The sequence below is a fragment of the Pinus tabuliformis genome, chromosome 4_1 (assembly GCF_031772625.1).
Source record: "Pinus tabuliformis cultivar Carrire ecotype Pingquan chromosome 4_1, CPIR1, whole genome shotgun sequence".
NCBI classification, from domain to species: domain Eukaryota; kingdom Viridiplantae; phylum Streptophyta; class Pinopsida; order Pinales; family Pinaceae; genus Pinus; species Pinus tabuliformis.
In genome coordinates, this window is record NC_142303.1 from 793,300,439 (window position 1) to 793,323,282 (window position 22,844).

At 35.7% G+C, this 22,844-nt stretch overlaps 1 protein-coding gene across 1 annotated transcript in view; it reads right to left on the reverse strand.

Annotated features, from left to right (window-relative positions):
• LOC149178579 (glucan endo-1,3-beta-glucosidase 3-like) overlaps positions 1–22,461 on the reverse strand; it is a 57,020-nt gene extending 34,559 nt beyond the window's left edge. Inside the window, exons 1-3 of the mRNA XM_089422152.1 lie at positions 22,213–22,461; positions 18,593–18,600; positions 18,414–18,510 (exon numbers count right to left, since the gene is read on the reverse strand). Coding sequence (XP_089278278.1) covers positions 18,414–18,510; positions 18,593–18,600; positions 22,213–22,461 — 354 coding nt within the window. The remainder of the gene's footprint in view (positions 1–18,413; positions 18,511–18,592; positions 18,601–22,212) is intronic.
• Between the last annotated feature and the right edge of the window lie 383 nt (positions 22,462–22,844).

A 22,844-nucleotide genomic window follows, 5' to 3' on the forward strand; every position in this document is an offset into this window, starting at 1 on the left:
AGTAGGACTATGGACACATAGAAGATAAGTGTGCCAGAGTAGTCCTAAAAGTACATAAAATGATACATAAATCCAACGCAACTTGGAAAGGATGTCATATAAGAGTGAGATGTCCTTAACCCAAGTTCTTGTACAAAAATCCAATTTTACAAATCTATAGCATGCAAATATATATACAATATTGAGCATGGTAGAAATTTCTTGATTACTAGTCATTAATCCATGCCACTAATAGACACGAGGGGACCCACCAATGATGAAAATGGATCACAAAGCATTGATCACAGTCCACTAAGTGTGAATAAATGAGTTGATTTCAAACACTCACAGACTTAACTGATCAAGAGTCAATGTGGTAAAATTGTTGTATATCACAATGAATCATTTCATTGAAGTCTGCAAGCTCTAAGGTACTACCAATTCGTAGATCAAACTCCTCGATAATGATTTAAATTTCACAGGAGAAGATTCATCGAAGGAGGGACTTAATGTATCCCCCATCAATCAACATTGAATAGACTAAGAGATGATGTGAATCAGATGAAGTCATGAATTAGAATTGACACAGGGATGGTTAACAAAATAAGGTCAACAAGGATGGTAGATGGACAAATAAGGTTGAGACTTCCCTTGAACATATAATGATATGACATGAAAAGTGACTTGACAACATTGAATAATGAACACCACATGATATCTTGCAACACCACTAGAGGCATTGAAGGATGCTCCACAGTGGTTACAAGACTAACTATCCAAAAGAGTAAACAAACTCATAAGTATCGTATGACTTCTAGGTAAACTAAAACCCAATTGTGAGGCAATGACGCAAAAAAGTTCCATTTTCAAGGGTGACATGAATGACACCACCATTTTAAATTATAACTCAAGAAAATGAGATCCCTTCCCTTTTCTCCTTTTAGTCTCCTTCATAGCTTTAATGAGTGCAAACGAGACGACAAGTAAGTTCAACAATTCCTTTTTCATTTAGTTTTAATGAGTCTGAAAAAAGAAATAAAAGGATACTCATTGTCTTTCAGTTTTTAATGACCATAAGAAGGACAGAAAGGAAACTCGTCCTAGAGGAAATTTCGATATAAATGGTAATAACTAGTTTCGAGTTGATGAAGCTTCTCTAAGCAAAGTGAAGTAGAGAGGTTGGCAAAGGAGACCAAATATCACAGTGGCCCCTCTAGCAAAGGTAAGTAAACCAAGAAAAATCAAGCAATGGGCCAAGCATTATGTGATGGAAATGGTTAAACAAGACTAAGGCTTATCACCATGCATAAGTGAGTCTAAAATGTGGCAACAATCACAAGGTACAAATTGAGTGCAATCCTCCTGGGATAAAGTTAGAAGATGATGAACAAGAGTAAGTGAGTCTCAGATTCTAAGTCATGGAAGATCAAAAGGAGGAATTATGTGGTAGGAAAATAATGTTGCATGGACACCAACATGGAAAATAGGTGCTAATCTAGGGTATCCATTTATAAGAAATCTCTACTTCCAAGTTAAGACATGCAAAAATAGGTAAGTTAATATTATAATTTGATGGGATTGGACCTAAGCTGAATTAAAAAATGGCAAAAGCAGTTTATAAAGCAAAAAAAATGGTAATGTGAAACCTATCTCTATATGTTGGGTAAGTAAAAATGCACCTCATGCCGGTTGTAATAATGGAACCACAAAATTACCCCAATTACAAAGACAAATAAAACTCCAAACTCCTTCATATAAGATGATTAGAATAATAAAATAATAAAAAATGACCCCATTATTTATAAAAAAAGGATATAAAAGTGAAAACCCCCCCAATGCAAGCCTATAATTGGTTTATATAAGGATAACTTACCTTCACATAACTCATTTTACTTTTCGTAGTGTGAAAGAGAGAAGTGGAGAAATTCACCAATTTACCATTCAATTTTGGATGGATATCATGGGAGTTATAGGCAATCATTTACCATGTCATCTTCATGAGTTATGTCTTGACACCCCCCCTCCAATTTGGTAGTTTTCATGTTAAATTTCATTCAAGTTTTTGCTATTAATTTATTTTCCCTAGGTTATCCTAGAGCAGTCACATTCGATACAAGTTCGTAGTGGGGTTGGACTCCCTGTGCACACATATAAGGTGTGACTAACCCACACAATGATTTTGTATAAAAAATGAATCTAGGGTTTTATGGTTAAGATTACCTTACTGATTTGTGTGTGTCTTTGTGCAGGCATTCAAAATTATTAAGTGGAGAGATAGATACCACCAAGAGAATGATATCTAACCCTTAGTTAATCCTCCAATCCTTAGTGCTCTTAGGTATTATGGGTTGTTGAAATTATTCAAATTACAAAGCATGAAGAGTGAAGTAGAGTTGTTACAACATTTGGTTGAGTGGTGGGATCCCGAGAACCAACAATTTGTAGTGAAAGGATAAATATTGGATTTATAAGTTAAAGAGATCTATTTCTTAATAACGTTGTATGGGCATGGTGCCCCAACAATATTGGTCGGAGTGAGCAGAATTGTGGAGGGTAGTGTGGATGACTATGTTGCAATGTACTATGGGACACATGTAAGAAATATGAGAAGAAAAGTACCCATCTGTGAAATAAAAATTTTGGCACTACAAACCATTTTCTTCACAATCAACCATGTAGTTGGGTCAGTGTCACCACACTTAACTTCTAAGGTTCCCATGGACCTGGAAATAAGATGTTTAGAGCTTATTATTTTTAACTAGTGTGAGGGTGTAGTAGCTAACATGAAAGAGAAACTAACCCAATGAAAAATAGGACGACTAAAATAATTTGGATATGATAGAATTCTTATTTCATTCTTCTTAGAGTGATTTCCTATTATGAGAGCCAGGGTTTACTATGATTATGATCTAGGGCCCTTAGATCAACATATGGGTCATTAGATAGAGTTAATGAGAAGACTAGAGGGTGAGCACTCCAAATAATGGTTCAACTCCACATTCTTTAGATGGATGATAAATGTCATCTTGGGGGTATATGGCTTGCATATGAAGGACTAGACTTCAAGAATCACCCAGACTTAGTCTTGTCCCTAGGAGAACATTGGGGTGCACTCGATAATAAGTGTTTTTGCTCTTTTAATTTTTAATTTTTATTTTTTTTAGTGTATTAATTTATTTATTTTTGTATTTTTTCATGATTATGTGATCAATAATGTTTAAAATGTGTGATATGCATACATCGGACTAGCTCAACCCCCAACCCAATCACCACTCCATTGCAAAAGAGAAATTTCACATGTTCTCTGTGAAGCCTCTAAGGAGGAGGAGTAGGGAGATGAGCATGATGAGTTGCACAATTTCATGCACAATGTGAAGGGTTTGACACTAGGGATACAAATTATTCCCATGATCGAGTTACCTTCATGTCTATAGAGGCACATTGTAGGGGTTCACTCTACTCATCACTAAGGCTTCCTCCGACATATTGTACATATCGTTTTATGTTACCATCAACATGAGCATGATAAGCTTCAAGGAGTAATACTCCTAGGATTGATTTTTTTTTGTCTAGCATATGCATTGGCTTGATATCCTGGGCACTAGATGCCCTATGTACTCCTGGGATGTTATGATGTAAAAAAACTATATTTTGACTTATGATACATATGGTAGTTTTGATGGTGTTATTTTAATAATGGGTTGAATGCTATTTTTTTGCTATGCATGGTTTAAGAATTAATGTGACAAATGAAAATTTATCATATAGTTTTCTAATGAATCTGTAAGTGTATTATAGTGTATAGGAACACGTGAAAAAGAAATATAGGAAAAATATCATTCCAGGAGACATACCCTCAAGAAGTAACGAAGTAATGTAGGGTTCCTAACAAAATAAACATGGTTCAACTGAGACACTACAAGTTGCGAGTCAAGTTAGAAAACCAAGTTGTGAATTTGTTGAAGGTGCTGGAAATTTGTCAACCAAAGGGGGGTCTCCCCGATGTGAAGTACCATTATACCTCACACCGTTTGGAGTAGGAGCCCCATCTAGAGTATCAGCCCAACCACCATAACTCTAAGGTTTGCCTTAGCTGCAATGGATAACATAAGAGAGTATCCACATAACCTTTGAAATCATCAAGTAAGTTGACACTGTAAAATACTGATTGCAATGTGTAAAAGGAGACTTTCATGAGAGGGAAGTAAAAGTGAGTCTCTAGAAGGAAATCAATAGTACTATCCTAGGAGAGGCACACGAGAGCAAGGACAGATTCATTAGTTATCTAGTGAAATATTTCACATGGACACAATGATTATTAAAGAAAATACAACACACATTCAACAATATGAGTACCAAGTCCAATGAAGTAGTCAAATATATTTATAACATATGAAAATAACATATGCCATAAACATCCAAAGAATATTCTTACAATATTCATGATATATGCATGAAAATGTGTTGGCTTGATGAGATTCTTATTATGAGGTGAAAGATCCAAGTACACAGTTATAATGACAAGCCAGTAGCTCCAATAGTGGAACATTAAGTCACTTCTTTCTTCTCCAAAGAATGATCTTCTCTCCTATCCTGAGCTAGAGAAGCCAAGGCTAGCTTTCGAAAGTCTAAGCCTCCTAAAATCCATTTGCTTTAGTTAATAGGTTTCTTTTATAACAAGAGGAGTGGCCTTTCATATCCCCTATGAATATTGAGTTACCCTTGTGACTCTTGGACTTCTAATGTGACCTTTGGACTTCTATATGACTTTTAGAAATTTCCTAAAGACTCTTTTGTCCATATTTGACTATGTGACTTTTCATATTACACATATGACCCTTGGAAAATATTAGTGAAGTTTGAGGCCATTTACTATGCCATAGAAGCTCTTAAAGCTTAATTGGACCCTCTCCTTTGGATATTCCTCAGAACAAGCTTTCCAATGGTAGGTTGAAGTCAAAAAATGGACTCCTTGAGCAGAAGTTAGAGCAGATTGAAGATACCCTTTGAAAGCTAGAAAACAAAGAGAAAATGACTAAGGGTTAAGCTCATTGCAATCAAAATCAGAGCCTTGGAAAAGCAACAATAGGGGAGATAAGATCAAACGTACGATCAACGATGGCCAATATCGGTGATCAGAAAATTCAAAGGTCTAAGGCGCGGCATATCGGTGATCGGCAGGTCCAATGGACCATTCTTAAGGAATTGCGAAGGAATATGTCGATAGTGTTAAAGCAGCAGGGGAGGGATGATGCTGATTTACAAAGGAAATCAGTTGCAAAACCAGAGGTAGATTGGACTTTTCTCTCTCCTCCGTGGGGGCCACGTGGTGAAATACCATTGGTCCCGATGAATCCACATGGAAGATGACATTAGCATGACGTAGTGGTATAGAGGACACGTGGCGCGCAGATCTGGCATTTTCAGGGTTCTATGGGGGCATATCCGGGTGACACGTGTCACCACTTAGGAAGTGCCACGTGGCACTTATGACGTCATCAATCCCACATATCGGCGATTGCACAAGACAAAGTTTCTCCTCCGCAGAAGTCCCTCTCAGCTTGCGATTGCGATATGTGGGAACTCTCCTGGATGCGATATTTTATACAATATATTTAAAGGGATGGCGAGTCTGTCCCTTTTCAAAGGCTACATATTAATTAAACACCCCCCATCTCTAGACAACCTAGATTGACTCCACCAACATCGACGACTCTCAAGCCTTTTCGGCCCCCACCGCCATGTTTCCCTTTATTGCCGGCGGGGGGGCCAAAAAAGTGGTTTTCCCACTGCTACGTGTCCCTCTCATATTATTTTGCACCCCCGCCCCCTCACTTACCACTTACCGCTCATGTCCCCCTCCAAAAACCACTCATCCTCACACTCTCTCCGGCCAACAGTCCCACGCCGTTTTCCACCTATCACTCAGCTCCACGTCAACTAACCATTACATCCTCCCAGTTACATCACCCCCACTTCCATTCCACCTCCACTCCCCTACTGCCACAACCAGGTAGTGTAGAAATTTAAAGCTGGATGGGTCGACAGCTCAAGCATTGAATGAAGTATGGTGCAGAAGTAAATCAATATTGGGTGCTCAAGAAGATTAATGGCTCAGCATGGGGCTTCACTCAGATACACAGTGAAGGACTACTAGGACAAGCTCTGCTTCTACTCTGCAACATGCAACCATGATCGATCACTATCAGTCCTAGAGAGTGGGGAAGTCAGACAATTAAAATGAAAGCGACAGGAACAAGCCGAGCAACAGGAAAGGCACTTCAGCACAGAGACGTGGCCTGATCAGGGGCCTTCACAGGAATAGCAGAAGGACATTTTGCTCCATCATCATTTAGTTTCCCTTGTTTTTATTCTCTATCATTTCTGTAGTTTTTATGTATTTTTAAAAAGGGGATCGAATCCTTTAGAATCATTTTTTGGCAGCAGAGCTATTGCAGGCCCAGGCATCTAGTCTGTTGGATAGCTAGCCCTTGGCTGAGATATTTTGGAACTACTAATTCAAAGCTCCCCCTCTTCTTATAGGTAGGGGAGAGAAACACATAATACAGGTTTCAGAATTATGCACCCGAGAGGTCCAAATTCTGTGATTCCACTTTGGTTTTAAAGGCTTGTTCACGAGGGACTTGAGTTGTAGATTGCTGAATGTAATAGACTGGTTATTGACTTCAAGTATTAATGAATCTATTCTAGTGATTCAAAGAAGATCAATGTGCAGTTTGTTTTCCCCTCTGTAATCTCATTTCATATATAATTTTCCTTATCTGAAATAGTGTAATGAAACTGTTAGTTTCTCCCTGATTCATGGATTTATCCAGGCTACTACATAGAGAACAATACCTGTGTATATTACATATTTACTTGTGTTATTCAATAGCCTACCGTACTTGTAGTAATTACAGATTTACTTGTGGTATTAGATTATTCCGCAGTACCTGTATGAGCATAGATTTACTCACATCGTTTGGTGATAGGGGTACCCATGATGTATATGCATGAAACCTTAATTTGTGCTCCACTATTTCTGCTCTTTTATCTCCTTCCTCTTCCATATTTCTATCGGGAAATTGTCGTTTAGGATTCTGTGTTGTCTACAACCCTATGCATCAAATTCCATCCTTCTGCCGAAACATTATTGCTTAGGATTTTTCCATGTTTACATCCCTGTGCATCAAATTCCCTCATTCCTTTCCTCCTCTCCACTTTACTACAACATCAATATAAAGTTGTCTGTTGTTCTATGTCGGCCGCCAGAACCAGGCACTTCTCTTTGAGGTTGGTTTGATTTACCGCCTGAGCATTTGGATCCATGTGCCGGCTTGAGTTTACCTGCATGAAAAACTATTGATTCAAAGCACAACTTTATTCTCTTTTAGTTACATGACAATTCAAGTGTTGCAGAAACCCCCTCACAAATAATCTTCCATGCACTCCTCTATCTTAGATTTCCTAGGTACTAGTCTACAATCAACCCAGAGGTTGTCTCTAGGAAGCTTTCTATATCTCTTGAAGCACTTAAGCTATAGGTGCTAGAAAAAGCCACAACATCTTTCTGGCGTTGATTCTGGGGAGCGGATTAGAATATTTTTCCCTCGGTACGACAAATTTTTACATTTCCTTTGTTAGGTGAGCAAGGGAAGTGTGGGTTGAAGATCTCTCACCTTGGCGACTCCACAGTCCATGTCTCTATTTGATCATCATGGCTTTCAATCTGCCTCATACTCGCTTTGATGCTAAAGCAGCTGAAAAATTTTCCTACCTTTGAACCTGCAATCACTCATCTAGGTAGGTTTTCGAGATGGTCATTCCTTCATTCTTGGCCAACCAATTTGCACCACTAGATTTTTCTTCTATTGTTGGTTATCCTAATTAGGTCCCTTCGTTTCATGAATGGATTACCTATTTGCCTAGATTCAGTGGGAACACAAACAGAAGGCCTCACCATCACCTCAAATATTTTCATGAATGCATGGAGCAGTAGGGTATTATTTTTGAAGATGTGCAAATTAAATTGTTCATGTGCTTGTTACAAGAATGTTTTAGAGTTTGGTACAAAACAATACCTCGTGGCAGCATATCCTCCCCAAAAAAATTTCATAAAGCATTCCATATTTATTGCAAAAGATTGTATCCACTGAATGCTATGTTTGAAGATTGTTGCACACATTTTAATGATGAAGACATTCATGAGGTTGATGACCCTATTGTAGATGTTTGTGGAGCTCCTCTCCAAGAAAAAATATACTCGCATCAAGAAGCATCACCCAATGAGCAAGAAAGAGATGAAGGAAACATCATCGAGTTGCAAATAAACCCTCAGATGTCTTATTCAGCCAAATTTGATGTTTCTCCTTCTTATGATGTATATGGCTCTGATGGAGAGTCAAGTGATGCAAAGCCACAACAATCCTAGTCATGGGAAGTTGCACAAGAAGAGGAGGCCCATCAGGAGGTCAGTGAAGAGGCTCCAGCTTACAATGCACATCCTTCACCTGGAGAATAAGATTAAGAACCTCCTCCGATTTATGATGCGTATGATTCTAAGGAGGATGAGATGGTCGAGGATTGTCAAATGGATCTGTTTACCAGCAAGTGGGGAGAAAGCTTCCAACAACTAGTTTTTCTTAAAATGTCTAAGCTCGAGGATTTGAATAGTATTTGTAGCTACCCTAACCAATAAGATATTGGTCAGTAAACTGTTCATGAAAATAAGATAGCTACAAACTTTCCTTTTCAATTCTATGACCCTATAGTTGATTACATGACCACATTCTTAGGTCAGCAGCAGAGGTTGTTTCTGGAGTATGCATCAGGTTCTTTGTTTGAAGACTTTTCATGGTGCATGCTTGTTTCAATTTTTATATTTCAGCAGCATGGGGGCACTAGTTCTGGCATCCAAATGTTGGCCTAGCTCCATTAGAGGGTTCAACTCACTTAGGTGAATTTAGTCATATGCATAAGTAGGAATGTATATAAATAAGCTGACTAGTTGAGTGTTTACTTTCCAGTTGATAGAATTTATTTTTTTTCATTTTAGTTTCATGAGGAAAGTACCCCCAGCAAATAAAGTCCCATGGAGATTTTTTGGTTGTATTGATTCATTATATTTCTGACTCCATCTCATATTATTTTCCACCCCCCACTCACTTACCACTTACCGCTCATGCCCTCTGAAAACCACTCATCCTCACACTCTCTCCCACCAACGGTCCCGCGCCCTTTTCCACCTATCGCTCGGATCCACGTCAACTGACAATTACATCCTCCCGATCACATCACCCTCACTTCTGTTCCACCTCCACTCCCTTACTACCACAACCGGGTAGTGAAGAAGTTTAAAGGTAGATGGGTCGACAGCTAAAGCATTGAATGAATTATGGTGCAGTGGTAAATCGGTATGGGGGGCTCAGGAAGATTAATGGCTCAGCATGGGGCTCCACTCAAATACACAGTGAAGGACTGAAAGGATAAGCTCTACTTCTACTCTGCAACAGGCAACCATGATCGATCCCTATCAGTCCCAGAGAGTGGGGAAGTCAGACAATTAAATGAAAGCAATGGGAACATGCCAAGTAGTGAGAAAGGAACTTCAGCACAGAGACGTGGCCTGATCAAGGGCCTTCAAAGGAGCAACAAATGGACATTTTGCTCCATCATCATTCAGTTTCCCTTGTTTTTATTCTCTATCATTTTTGTAGTTTTTATGTATTTTTAAAAAGGGGATCGAATCCTTTAGAATCATTTTTGGGCAACACAGCTATTGTAGGCCCAGGCAGCTACGCCATTGAACAGCTGGCCCTTGGTTGAGATATTTTGTAAATGTTAATTCAAAGCTCCCCCTATTCTTATAAATACGGGAGAGAAACACTTAATACGGGTTTCAGAATTATGCACCCGAGGGGTCCAAATTCTGTGATTCCACTTTGGTTCTAAAGGCTTGTTCATGAGGGACTTGAGTTGTAGATTGTTGAATGTAATGGACTAGTTATTGGGACCCTTCAAGTATTAATGAAACTATTCTTGTGATTCCAAGCAGATCAATGAGCATTATGTTTTCCCCTCTGTAATCTCATTTCATATATGTTTTTCCTTCTCTAAAATAGTGTAATGAAACTGTCGATTTCTCTCTAATTCATGGATTTATCCAGGCTGCTAAATAGAGAACAATACCTGTGTATATTACAGATTTACTTGTGTTATTCAATAGCCTACAGTACCTGTAGTAATTACATATTTACTTGTGTTATTAGATTAACCCGCAATACCTGTATGAGCACATATTTACTCACATTGTTTGGTGATAGAGGTCCCATGATGTATATGCATGAAACCTTAATTTGCGCTCCACTATTTCCTCTCTTTCATCTCCTTCCTCTTCCATATTTATATCGGAAAATCATCGCTTAGGATTTTGTGTTGTCTACAACCCTATGCATTGAATTCCATCCTTCTATTGGAACATTGCTACTTAGGATTTTGTCATGTTTACAACCCTATGCATCGAATTCCCTCCTTTCTTTCCTCCTCTTCACTTTACTACAAATTCAATATAAAGTTACTTGTTGTTGTGTGTAGGCCACCAGAACTAGACATTTCTCTTTGAGGTTGGTTTGATTTACCCCTGAGAATTTGGATCCATGTACCGGCTTGAGTTTACCTGCATGAAAAACTATTGATTCAAAGCACCCCTTTATTCTCTTTTAATTACGTGACAATTGGAGTACTGTAGAAACCCCCTCATAGATAATCTTCAATGCACTCCTATATCTAATATGTCCTAGGCACTGGTCTACAAGCAACCCAGAGGTTGTCTGTAGGAAGCTTTCTATATCTTCAAAAGCACTTGTGCTACAGGTGCTAGAAAAAGCCACAACATAGGGATTCCAATTGTCGAATACCAAGACCATGACCCTTAACCTACTGGGCCACTCCAAGACCAAGACATCAATCCTCTTCTTGTTGTTGAGATCATCATCATCATTAATTCTTCACTGAGATCATCATTCATGCTTCCTTCATTGAGATATTCATGAGAGCATAAGTGCTGCACCATATCTCCATCTTTGCTTAGTTCATTACTGCTCACTGAGATCATCGTCATGTAGATGAGGTTTCCATAATGTAATTTTTGCACTGAAGTCTTCATTATAATATTTCATGACTATGATGACACATGGATGTATGTTGAGATCCTTTCTCTACGTTGAGATTGTTATCATCCTTGTTACCAGGACTATGACTACATTGAGAACTTCACTGAGTATATGACTATTCTTTTCATTGAGATCATCCTTGTCATTGTCATGATGTGCATACATCACTGTAATACTTATGACGAGAGTGTGTACTCCTATAATATTCATCTGAGAACCATAGACCCTTTCTCCAACTGAAATACGGTAATAATGTCTCCATCTGAGATTCATGTAACACTTAACTTTATCAAGATTTCAGAGAGGAATGTGAAGATGTGACTGTGAAACTGCGGGGGTAAAAGCTCCTTTATATAGGTGTTTGTCCCTATATTTGAGCCAACATGTGCACTGAATGGATGTGTCACCTTTTATAAGCTGACTTGATAGTTATAGATATTTTGAGTCCAACATGATTGTTCTCTTCATCATTTAGCTTGCTCCCTTCTTCAAGAGGATTGTGCTTGTCTTGGAGGGTTGATCTGGACTCTAGGTTGACTCATATACATTACATAAATTCTCAAGAATATCTCTTCATGACTTTGACTCTTTAATAATAAACCCTAAGGCTCTTAATGGGAGCCATGGATAAAATAAACTTCTTTCTCATGAAACCCATGCAGTAAGGCATAATGATAAATTCATTTTCTTAAAAATCATAATTACGATGTCATGAAGACTAAACCAAGTTACACTTTCTTCAAAACTTTCAAGGAGGATGATTCCCCATCTATTTGTATAAGTACCAATTCGAATTTTCCTCTAGGGTAATGTTTTTCTTAGTCTTCTTGTGGAGAAAACTTGTTATTTAGCAACTACGCTTTCATTTCTAGCATGTATGTACTTGGATTGATTCAAATAATGAAGCTTGGTGTCATTTTTAGCTTCTAAAGCTTGTTTTCCTTCATATGGATTTGAGTATCCTTAGTTTTGGACATCCCAAGAGCCTCAGAGTCCTGCTATACAATTTCCTTATCTTCTTTGAATGTTTTCACTTGCATCTTCTATTCTTGTTTTTCTTATTTATGCATTTAGTATTCATGCTTCATTTGTTGTAGGTTATATTGGTTAAATGATGGAAGTGAGTTTTTTTGTAGGTTATTTATGAAGTAACGAAAATGATGCATCTCTATAACAACCTTGCAAAGTCATATTCACCATTGAGCTACTTGGATTGGTTTACTAGTTCACAATTTTGGAATTTCTAGGAGTATCATGTAGCAAAATAGTAGTGATTTTCTGTTAATTTTTATCATGTGTTAATGAGATTATTTCAAGTTGATTCCACTTGTATTTAAGCTTAAAAAAATCCAACTTAATAACAAAATTTACCCCACAGCATTTTCACTTGATTAGCTTAGGCATTTGGGTACTTAGATCAACTCACTAGTTCATTGCTCTGAAATTTCTGGTTTTTAGAGTAGTACTTTTCTGTTAGTTTTTAGCACATGTTAACAGGGGATTTTTTGAATGATTCCACTTAGATTGGAGTCATAAGAAATCCTACTTAATAACAAAATTTTCCCCATCTCATTTTCATTTGATTTGCTTGGGCAATCGACAAGTTAACTCGAGAAATAACAATCTTGTAGCAATTTTTTTTCGAGATCTTCGTTGCGTAGATTCACTCGAAATTCATGGTATAAGTATATCTAAAGCCTATGAATGCTCTGAGGCCACTTTGGTTGAGCTGAGACTTTGTTAGGCCACCATTTTTCTCTTATATTCCTTGCTTCCTAAATGTTGATTTATGCAATTAGTCTAGATATCCTTTCCGCAATTTACCTATGCAAAGTGTGATTTCCTTTTGCAAGAGTAATCTAGGACTTTTCTTTCCTATAAAATAGAATAGGTTTCTTTTAATGCCATTTCCTTTCCAAAAAGATAGATTAGATTTTCTTAGTTTTCATTATTCTTTACATTTTTGCAAATAGGATAGATTTCCTTCCTGCCATTTACTTTCCAAGTAGAATAGATTTGCTTATTGTTATTTACCTTTTGCAACTTAGGATTGGCGGCTTACCTAGATCTTTGTTCAATTGAAGTTGTTTCATTTTCTTATTTCACTTGCATTAAAGGGAGTCAAAATACGAAGAGGAAGGTGTCTATTGCACATACAGTGTCATCCCCTCTTACGTTTGTATGGAGCCTGGGTTGATAATTTAAGTTGGTAGCCTTGAGAGTTGCATCATTCTTGTTGCAATATTGGGGCTCATCAACTATCTTTCATGACCCTTTATAACTGAGATGGTACCCTTCAAATTTCAATTGCACTCGAGCACTTACTTCTTATTGTGATCTATCCCACTTTGTCGATATTCATAGTATAAATCTCGGTATGGTCTAGCTCGAATTAACATGTGGAGTATGACCAATCAAAGTTACTCGATGTTTTGTCGACTTATCTCCCTATCCACAATAAAAATGTAGTTTTCCCTTAGAGATTAGTTTAGCTTCCATGGTATCTAGGTGAGGTTCAATCCTCTTTTGGTTCTTGGCATTATTGGGGTATCCAATGTGCTTCCCAATCAAGTGAATGGATGTTCTGTATTTGAACTTTTTTCCCCTCCATGAGCCTTGTCCATAGTCATGTTGCTCATATATTAGGGATCTATAGTGCATTCCAATGGGTCTTCTTCCAACAGGACAAAGATATGCACTACTATCTTTCATGACGCTTGCCTTCCTTGAGCCACTTGTTGTGGGGTTGTTTTACTCACTTCACTTGAGAAAGTCATCAGTGGTAAGTGGTGTTATTGGGGGTGTTACTCTCATTAGTCAGCATGTGTAGTCATGGCTCTCATTTTCTTAGGAAAATATGTAATTATGGGTAGGTTTTTCTTTAGGTGTTTGGTATTTGTTTAACTCAATCAATAACCCTAGAAAATATAAGGTAGAGAGGTACATCGATATGGGTATTCAATGATGCTATGGTATATGTCACGGATAGGTGTCAGACAGTAGTATAGCTTATATAGCTATGATGAATTCAATACTTTTATTTTATACAATCCTTGTCATCTAAGTATAGGTCTCTTTATCAATAAGTCTTACCCTATATGTAGTGAAGTGGCTTTAAGATGAGATAGGAGTCATAAGAGGTCATGATGTTGCCCTTATATATGTTATAGGATGGTGAACACACTTAATAATAATGGTGGGTTCCCTTTACCCTATACAATCCTCATCATCTAAGTATAGGTCTCTTTATCAGTAAGTCTTACCCTATATGTAATGAAGTGGATTTAAGATGAGAAAGGAGTCATCAGAGGTCATGACGTTGCCCTTACATATGGTACAAGATGGTAAATACACTTAATAATAATGGTGGGTTCCCTTTACCCTACATGTATTAGCTTTTTATAAAGACCCTAGTGATCCTTGTTTCTTTATGAGCAACTTTTTCTAAGTTGCTCCATGAGAGGGCAACCAACAAATCCTTCTACTCCCTATTTTCTTCCTTTGTTCTTGGTTGTTATTAGAGCTCTTGGTTTTTTGGGTGTGCTTAGACCTTGGCTTATCTAATGTAAAACGGTCTAACCTTATGAGGTTTGTGATTCCTATGTATGTGATTTATGTGTGTGAAGTCCATGGCTTGAGTCCCTATCTTTAAAGTCCAGTAAAGGTAAGCACTAGCCTTACTATCTTTTATAGGATAACTACTTATATTGGCCCCCCATTCCATGACCTTTACATTCTAAGTAATAAACTCCTTATAGGATACAAAATCTCTAATGAGTATGGTCCCTCTCAATACCTAAGTCTCTCCTCGATCCAATAGATGCCTAAATATTATTTTCTTTGCAAAGTAACTGCATCATATGTAAGGTGTAAGGTGAAATGCACTAGTAAATATACTTCATCATTGTTTTTATATGTCAACTTATAGCTTCACCCTTAATCTAGTTAGAGTGATGCCATGTCAGCCTCTAGGCGGGAAGCGAGATCCCATAATATTAATTTAATGTTATTATTTATATCTAGTCCCTACTAGTGAGTAATTTTCCTGTATGTTACGATGGCAAATCCAAAAACATTATGCTTGGTTGGGACCAAGTCTCTTGACTTTGTTTCCTAATTGTTTCATGTAATGACATAGGTGCACTTGGCACAATAAGCATTCCCCATGATGCTTGGTCATTGCATTTTATCATTCCATACCTTGATCCCTAGCATTGTGTCCAAGGTGCTTATGTCTGCTTTTTTCGCGAACATGCTCATGGGTGCCTAAATTCATAAATCATTTGCATATATCTTTTATTTCCTAATGTTTGAATTCCCTTTATATATTGTGTTCCTCATAGTATAAAGTATGGTGGGTTTAGTAGGTTCTTAAGTGTGTTTATAGTATATAAGTGTATGCATACTTCCAATAATGCAACAATGGGAGAACTCTAATAGTGAAAGCATGTTACAAACCTAATAGATGCACTAGGTATTCATGGTGGCATACACAAGCATAATCATTGACTACAATCCATATAATGAGTGATTGTATAGTGATCGTATAATGGGTGAGTGAGTTACAACTAACAAGGTAAGCCAAGATTTGATGCTTATGATTTAGTGAAAGCAAGGGAAGCAACAATGAAGAAAGCACCAAGAGCACCAAGTAGGGGTGGGCTACTACAACAGTAATTCCTAGTCCCATATTTTATATAGTGAAATCTACATTGAAATTGATTTTTGATGCACCTGACGTAGGATTTCTCAAATTAGTCGAAGAGATAACATTTGTATTAAGAGAACCTTATTTCAATGTTATAAGACTATACAATTTGATGATCCCCTAGCTTTCATATACCTTTTTTAAGGGTCTACGTCATTATCCCTAGCATGAGGAGTAATTGACTGTGTATACCTAATATAAAAGAGAACCTAAGGTATACCAAATATCTTCTCTATTATTTGGGTTGTAGCTATAGGAGTTAGGGTTTTTGGTGCATTAATGGGCATGAAGCTCATGAGAGAGACTAAAGCTATGTGCTACATCATTGGACTCTTCATAAGAATGAGGAATAGGGAATGATGCTAGTTATGGGACTATATAATCTTAAACATGATCTTAACTATGGTAATATCCCTCTTGGCTACTATTCTTGCCTATGGAACAAAATGCACTCGAAAACTTAGCCACTAGTAAATAGTTGAAGGAGTCAACCTGATTATAACCCAACCTAGTGGTTAAGTTTGACTCCTTCAACTATTTAATAGAGTTAAAATATGATATCTTCTAGAGTCTTCCAATAATATATAAATATGCAAATTTACTTCAAATACAATATTTTACAATAGTCGTGCAACCTTCCAATTCGGCCTGCACCCCTCACAAGTTCATACAAATGTTGTGCACGGTCTGCCCATGCACTGTTGCACAATACTTCAACTTACAACGACCCTATTCACACAGTCCACCTGTGTCGCAATTTGCTCACCCGTCGCATCCACTGTAGCGTCCTCCACCCGCCGCACTAGTATGTCGCACCGCATTCCGACTTGCCTGAACGGTGGTCACACTACTTGGGAACCCTGAATTCTTGTTCACAAAAACTCGCCCAACAACGTCATATTATCTTGCCTGAGTCTACCCACCCAGGGTGAGCGCATTGCCCAGCCCGCCTGTCATGTGTGAATGTGACCCAACTATGCGTTGCCTACTACCCGACCTGCGACCCTAATCTAAGTTCGTCGCCCTTCTGTTGTATCACTCTGCCTTTTGCATTGTTCTATGTTCTCATATTTTAACTCTAGTAAATAGTTGAAGGAGTCAAACTTAACCACTAGTAGGCTATTGGGTTGGGTTATAATTGGGCCTAACCCAACCCAATAACTTACTAGTGGTTAAGTTTGACTCCTTCAACTATTTACTAGAGTTAAAATATGAGATCTTCTAAAGTCTTCTTCATCATGATCATGTGGCTGGCCCCTTTTCCATGAGTAATGGGGATTGATGTGCCATCCTCTCGAATTATAGTGGTCAAAACAAGAAGGTCAACTTTCAAATAGCATAATTTTTCATATGGACTTTGATTAAGGCAACTGTTGCATCGTTGGAAAGGTCTTTACGTGTGTCGCTAAAGTGGCAAAGTTTTACCCCCACAAAATTCCATTTGATGCTTCAAAATGATCTCGAAAAATTTTTGACCCCAATTTGCCAAATTGAATCATACCAGTAAAAATGCTTCTTTGAGCTATTTCCTCCACTTTTTCCACTCCAAAAACAAAGGTAGATGACAAACAATATGATGATCCAATCTTGATGAGTGAACAACCCCGCCATGAATAGTCATCTTTTCACATGATTATATACAAATTAAAATCTTCATTTTCAAAACATATTGTGATTGTTCAAATCCCCTAAAAATGTTTAAACATGCTTATAATTTTCTAATTTTATGTGTGATTCAATTTAAAAAGTAAATTGGCTTTATTTATAAAAATGTATTTACATATAAGTGAAATTGAGAAAATTATAATTTAATATTATTTAAAAATTATTTAATTTTGATTAACTATATTATTAATCTTTAACATTTTAATAAAATAATTTTACAATTATTAAAATATAATTATTTTTATTTTATTAATTTTTGAAATATATAGCATTTTAATAAAATAATATTTTAATTATTGAAATATAAATATGAATATTTTAATTTTATTAATTAAAAAAAAATTAATTATAAATTTAATAGATCAATCGGAATAAATTTATATATATATATTTTTAAATTTATAATAAATAGATATTATATTATTTTAATTTGTAATAAATAGATATTATTTTAATCTTATTAGAGTTTAGGTAAAATAATTTATCAGGACAATTAAATTTACCGAGTAGAGATTTGGTGGTGTGGGATTTTGTTAAAAGTGATTGGGTTTTTAAAAATTTATTAAGTTGTTATACTCAAAATTTGTAGTAATTTGGAAAAAGAGATTAAAACCATGTAACTATATTAGTAATTTTTTAGAATTCTGTATTCAAGCTTCTGTGATTCATAATGAATTAAGCAAAATATTTAGGTAAAAATCATATAAGACAATTTTTTGATCACGGCTTTTAAAACCAACAAGTATGGTTCATCATCAAGACCAGATATTTTTTCAGATATTATTAATTAAAATTTTATTCTGTAAAACTATTAAAATTTAATTGGGAAAAGAAGTTAAAATTATTTAATGATATTTTTAAATTATAAATTAATTTTACCATTAACAAACCAATTTGAAAAAGAAGATGGAATCATTTCCTGCATTTTGAGATCGAGCATTCGCTTTCTCAGAAATATCACATTCGCGTTGACCATGTTCCGGCCACCTGCATCAATACAATTCAGCATTTAATGTAACAGTATGAAGGACCAATCATGGCCATAACAATCAGAGTGCAGAGAAATAACCATAATTTCTGCAAATCTAAGATTTAATTCAAAAAAAAGGTTCCTGAATCAAAATTGTCTCTAATAGGATTTAATAGGATTTTTTAAGATTTCGGTGACGGAATTGAGGTTAAATCTTGATTTGTATTATTTAAAATGGTTTTTTAATTGTATACTTGGATTCAGCATCCTGAAAAATCCCTGTGATGTTTTGATTGTGCAGAAATTAGCTATCAAACTTGCGATTCCAATAAATTACTACCAGACTTTGACCAAAAAAACGCACAGGAAAAGCTTCCAAAAAATCGTATTATAAACAACTGCACATGGTATTCGCCAGAGCTTGCAATTGTATAACGAAATGCCTAGGGTTAACTCCTTTCTTCCCCTTTGAAGCAGAAACGGTGGGAACTCTCCCATTCTGTTTCTGCGGCACTGGCCCTGAGAACGCTGGGGAGATATGGCACAACCTTTGGGATTGCTTTCGCAACTCTTAGATCCATCCCTCAGCCATTAGAAGACATCAGGCCAACAGAAAGAAAAATGCTTAAATATTTTTGATGATTTTTCTCTCGCAACAAAGAATTTCTGTCAGAAGCACGCTCTGGATAAAACGCTGCGGTTGAGAAATCTCTGATTTATACGGTAAATTGAGGGCAATCATTCAATCTGAGGAGGCATCGGATGATTCTGCCCTCTACCGCTGCAGCATAGAAGGTTACCGGGTTAAGTTAATTTCCAATTTAAGTTAATTTAATTTATTTGAAGATAAATCATGACAATTAGCCACAACCATACCTTGGTTTCCTTTTGTAATATTTTTATTTGTGTGATATTAATACTGAAGTTACTAATTTACCCTAGGGAAAAAGAAAACACAAACAAATATTATGGATTAAAAAAAAAAAAAATTACAATATAAACATAAATATCTTTAAAATAATTAAAATAGTAATTTTTACATATTTGAGTGAAACTAAAACCATTTCAAAATCATTTTTGTCAAGAAAAGTTTTGATGTTGAATCCCTTTCTTTGCATTTATGGCAATGCTCTATTTGCATTCTCCTTCATCTTTTTTTCTAATAGTTTTGTTTCATTTCAACACAAAGAAGACCTTCATCCTTCTTTCTAATCATTTTATTTCAACCCAATGAAGACAACACTCACATCCTGGTGGACATGGCACCATTGATCTTTGCAATTGGTTCTCTAAAAAACCGTCCTTTATCATGGCAAAATTGGCAGGCAATTAATGATTTGTTTAGATCCAACATTCACAATACAAAAGCAACTTATTTTGAGAACATGAGTTTGATCATCAAGCTCAACAATTTGTGACCAACCCCTAGAGATCTAGCAAAGAGTGTTTTACAATCTCAAATCTATAAACTTAAAATTAAAATGCCAACAACTGATAATTCATCTCCAAATATCTTAATTTTATGTTAATGTCACGATTTCATAAATGCTAGGTACATGTCTTTAGAGAATTGTTCACCAAACAACTCAAGTCAAGATTCACTAGCTATAGTGATTGGATTTTGATAAATTTAACAGTTTTTTGGAGTTTTTTAATGGAATATCTAAGCTTTTTATCAACATAAATTAAGACAATGAAGAGTGAAAATGCATAAAATTAATAAAAAATTTCTATAAATTATTTACTATTAATTGTTAAAATCAAAACCCAAATTGAAATATCTCTTATCAATGCTTTACTTATCTTCACTACCTAAACCCAATGAAAGTCCCCTTTAAAAAATGAACATTTAAAAAAAAAAAAAAATGAGAAATCCTTATAATACAATGGGATAACTTCTTACTTTGCCTTGTTCACTTAAATATAATTGAGACAATATCTAATACATTAATGTTAATCTACCTTACATGTTATTTTTTTAATACAAATGAAAGTTCATATATGTTTTGTTTTTATATTTTATATGTTAATTAAGTCAAAAGTCTGGATCTTAAGAATAATTAAATATAATTGAAACAATATTTAATACCTCAATATTAATCTGCATTACATATTATTTCTTTTAATGCAAATAAAAGTTCATATATGTTTCTTTTTTATATTCTATGTTAATTAATTAATAGAGACTAATTAATTAATAGGGACTTCCGTGATTTATAATTTTAAAACATATATATTACAATTAATAAAGATTTTCATTATTTTTTTAATGCAAATGAAAGATCATATATGTTTCTTTTTTATATTCTATGTGTTAATTAAATACTAATTAATTAATAGAGACTTTCCTCATTCATAATTATATATATATATATATATATATATATATATATATAATTAATAAAGATTTTCATGATCTATTTATATAAAAAAAAAAGGTTAAAAAAGAAACTACTAAAAGCTTCCCTAATCTATAACAAATTTATTAAAAAAAACTAATAAAGGCTTTCATAATCTATAACAAGTTTATTAAAATGCATGTGTTTTTAAGAACAACATACTACAATAATTTACATATTCAAAAGATTGGCTCTACCATCAGATTAACCAACCAACAAAACGAAGAACTAAATTAATAACTACATGCCTATTTTACCAAAAATAAATAAAAAGAGTACCCTTGTTGTCTTATATGTTAATAAGGAAAATTGTAAACATGTGTATTTTACCAACAAACAAAAAAAAATAGAGTACCCTTATTGTTATATATGTTGTCTTATATTTTAATAAGGAAACTTGTAAACATGCTTCTTTTTGTCATATATATTTTCTTATATTTTAATCTAGGAAACATGTAAATATTGCTTTCTAAAATTTTACCGAAAATAAATAGAGTACCCTTCTTGTCTTATATGTTGTCTTATATTTCTTGTTTATATATATTGTCTTATATTTTAATAAAAAAAACATGTAAACATGCTTATGTAAACTGTAAATAGTAGAAGATATCTTAATTATTCATTATTAAAAAGTAGAAGATATTTTGAAAAATATAAAATATTTTAATTTATGTAAATTGTAAACAGTAAAAAGTTCAAAATATTTTCATTAATATGAAATATTTTAATCAAGGAAACATGTAAACATGTTTTATTATTAAAGCAAGTAAAATATTTTTAATCACTAACTTCATAAAAAATAAAATAAAAATAAATAAATAAATTACATGCCTTATATAATGTGTAAAAAGATATTTGATTAATTAATATAAAATATTTTAATCAAGGAAACATGCATATTTTTTTTTCTGTATAAAGACTATTCTATTAAAAAGATAAAAGGAAAAAATATTTACAGAGAGGATTGAACCTCTGAGGGGGCCGTAGCCTGCCCTCCGCCAAAAAGACTATTGCAGGTAGCAAACTGCATTCCTTTTACAAAAATGAGAGTCATAGAAGCGAGAATTGTAGTGAGCTTGAGAGACCAAAAACTAAACTGATCTATAGGTGATCGAAGCTTCAGAGGTAGCTGATCACTTACAAAAATGTTGTCCTTTAAAATTGCTATTACAAAAAGATTCAAAACCAGACTTATGACCTGGAGACTGTAGTATTTCATGCTGATATCAAAAGAAGCCATGAACCATGGGAACTTCACACAAGTACCAGAAATCAGAAGATAGCTTGCTGTCATGACACTGGAGCCAGGAGTCTTTAAACCTGCGGAGGAGAGCCTGTCGCGTCCACGTTTGCCTGGTTGGGGGAGCCAACCCAGGTCACCATTACATTGTCTTCAGCTTCCATCATACTGCCTTCTGGAGGAAGAACAAGATTCAGAACACTTCCAGAGAGGCGCGCTGGCTCACAAGCAAGAATTTTCTCTTGTGGTGAAGCTGGCTGGGGTTGAAGGTCTTCCTGAAGGCCCTCCTCGTGCTGCACGGAAGTGTCATTGAGGACAACTCCAGCCATGTCACCCTGAAAATCACTTGAATTTTGAGACTGAGACTGAGCCCTGGAGGTTTCATCCGAGCTTGTAAGCTCATCTTCCTCCTCCGAGAAGATAACAGTAATAGTGGCTGAGATGAGAGGCTTATTGAGCCTACTTCTGAACTTGAACCGGGTCGTTTGAAAGGAGCTATTCAGGGAGGGCCGAGAATGATCAGAGGGCGGAGAGGATGGAGAGGCAGAGGCTAAAGGAGTGATGCGTTGAGGGGCAGAGCCACCACGACCCCGAGAACCTCCACGAGAGCCTGAATTACTACCACGCCGGGGGACGCCGCGTCGACGGGCCATTACAGGATGCGCAGGCAGCTTGTATGAGCAGGGAGACTGAAGCTGGGAGTAAGGCGGCC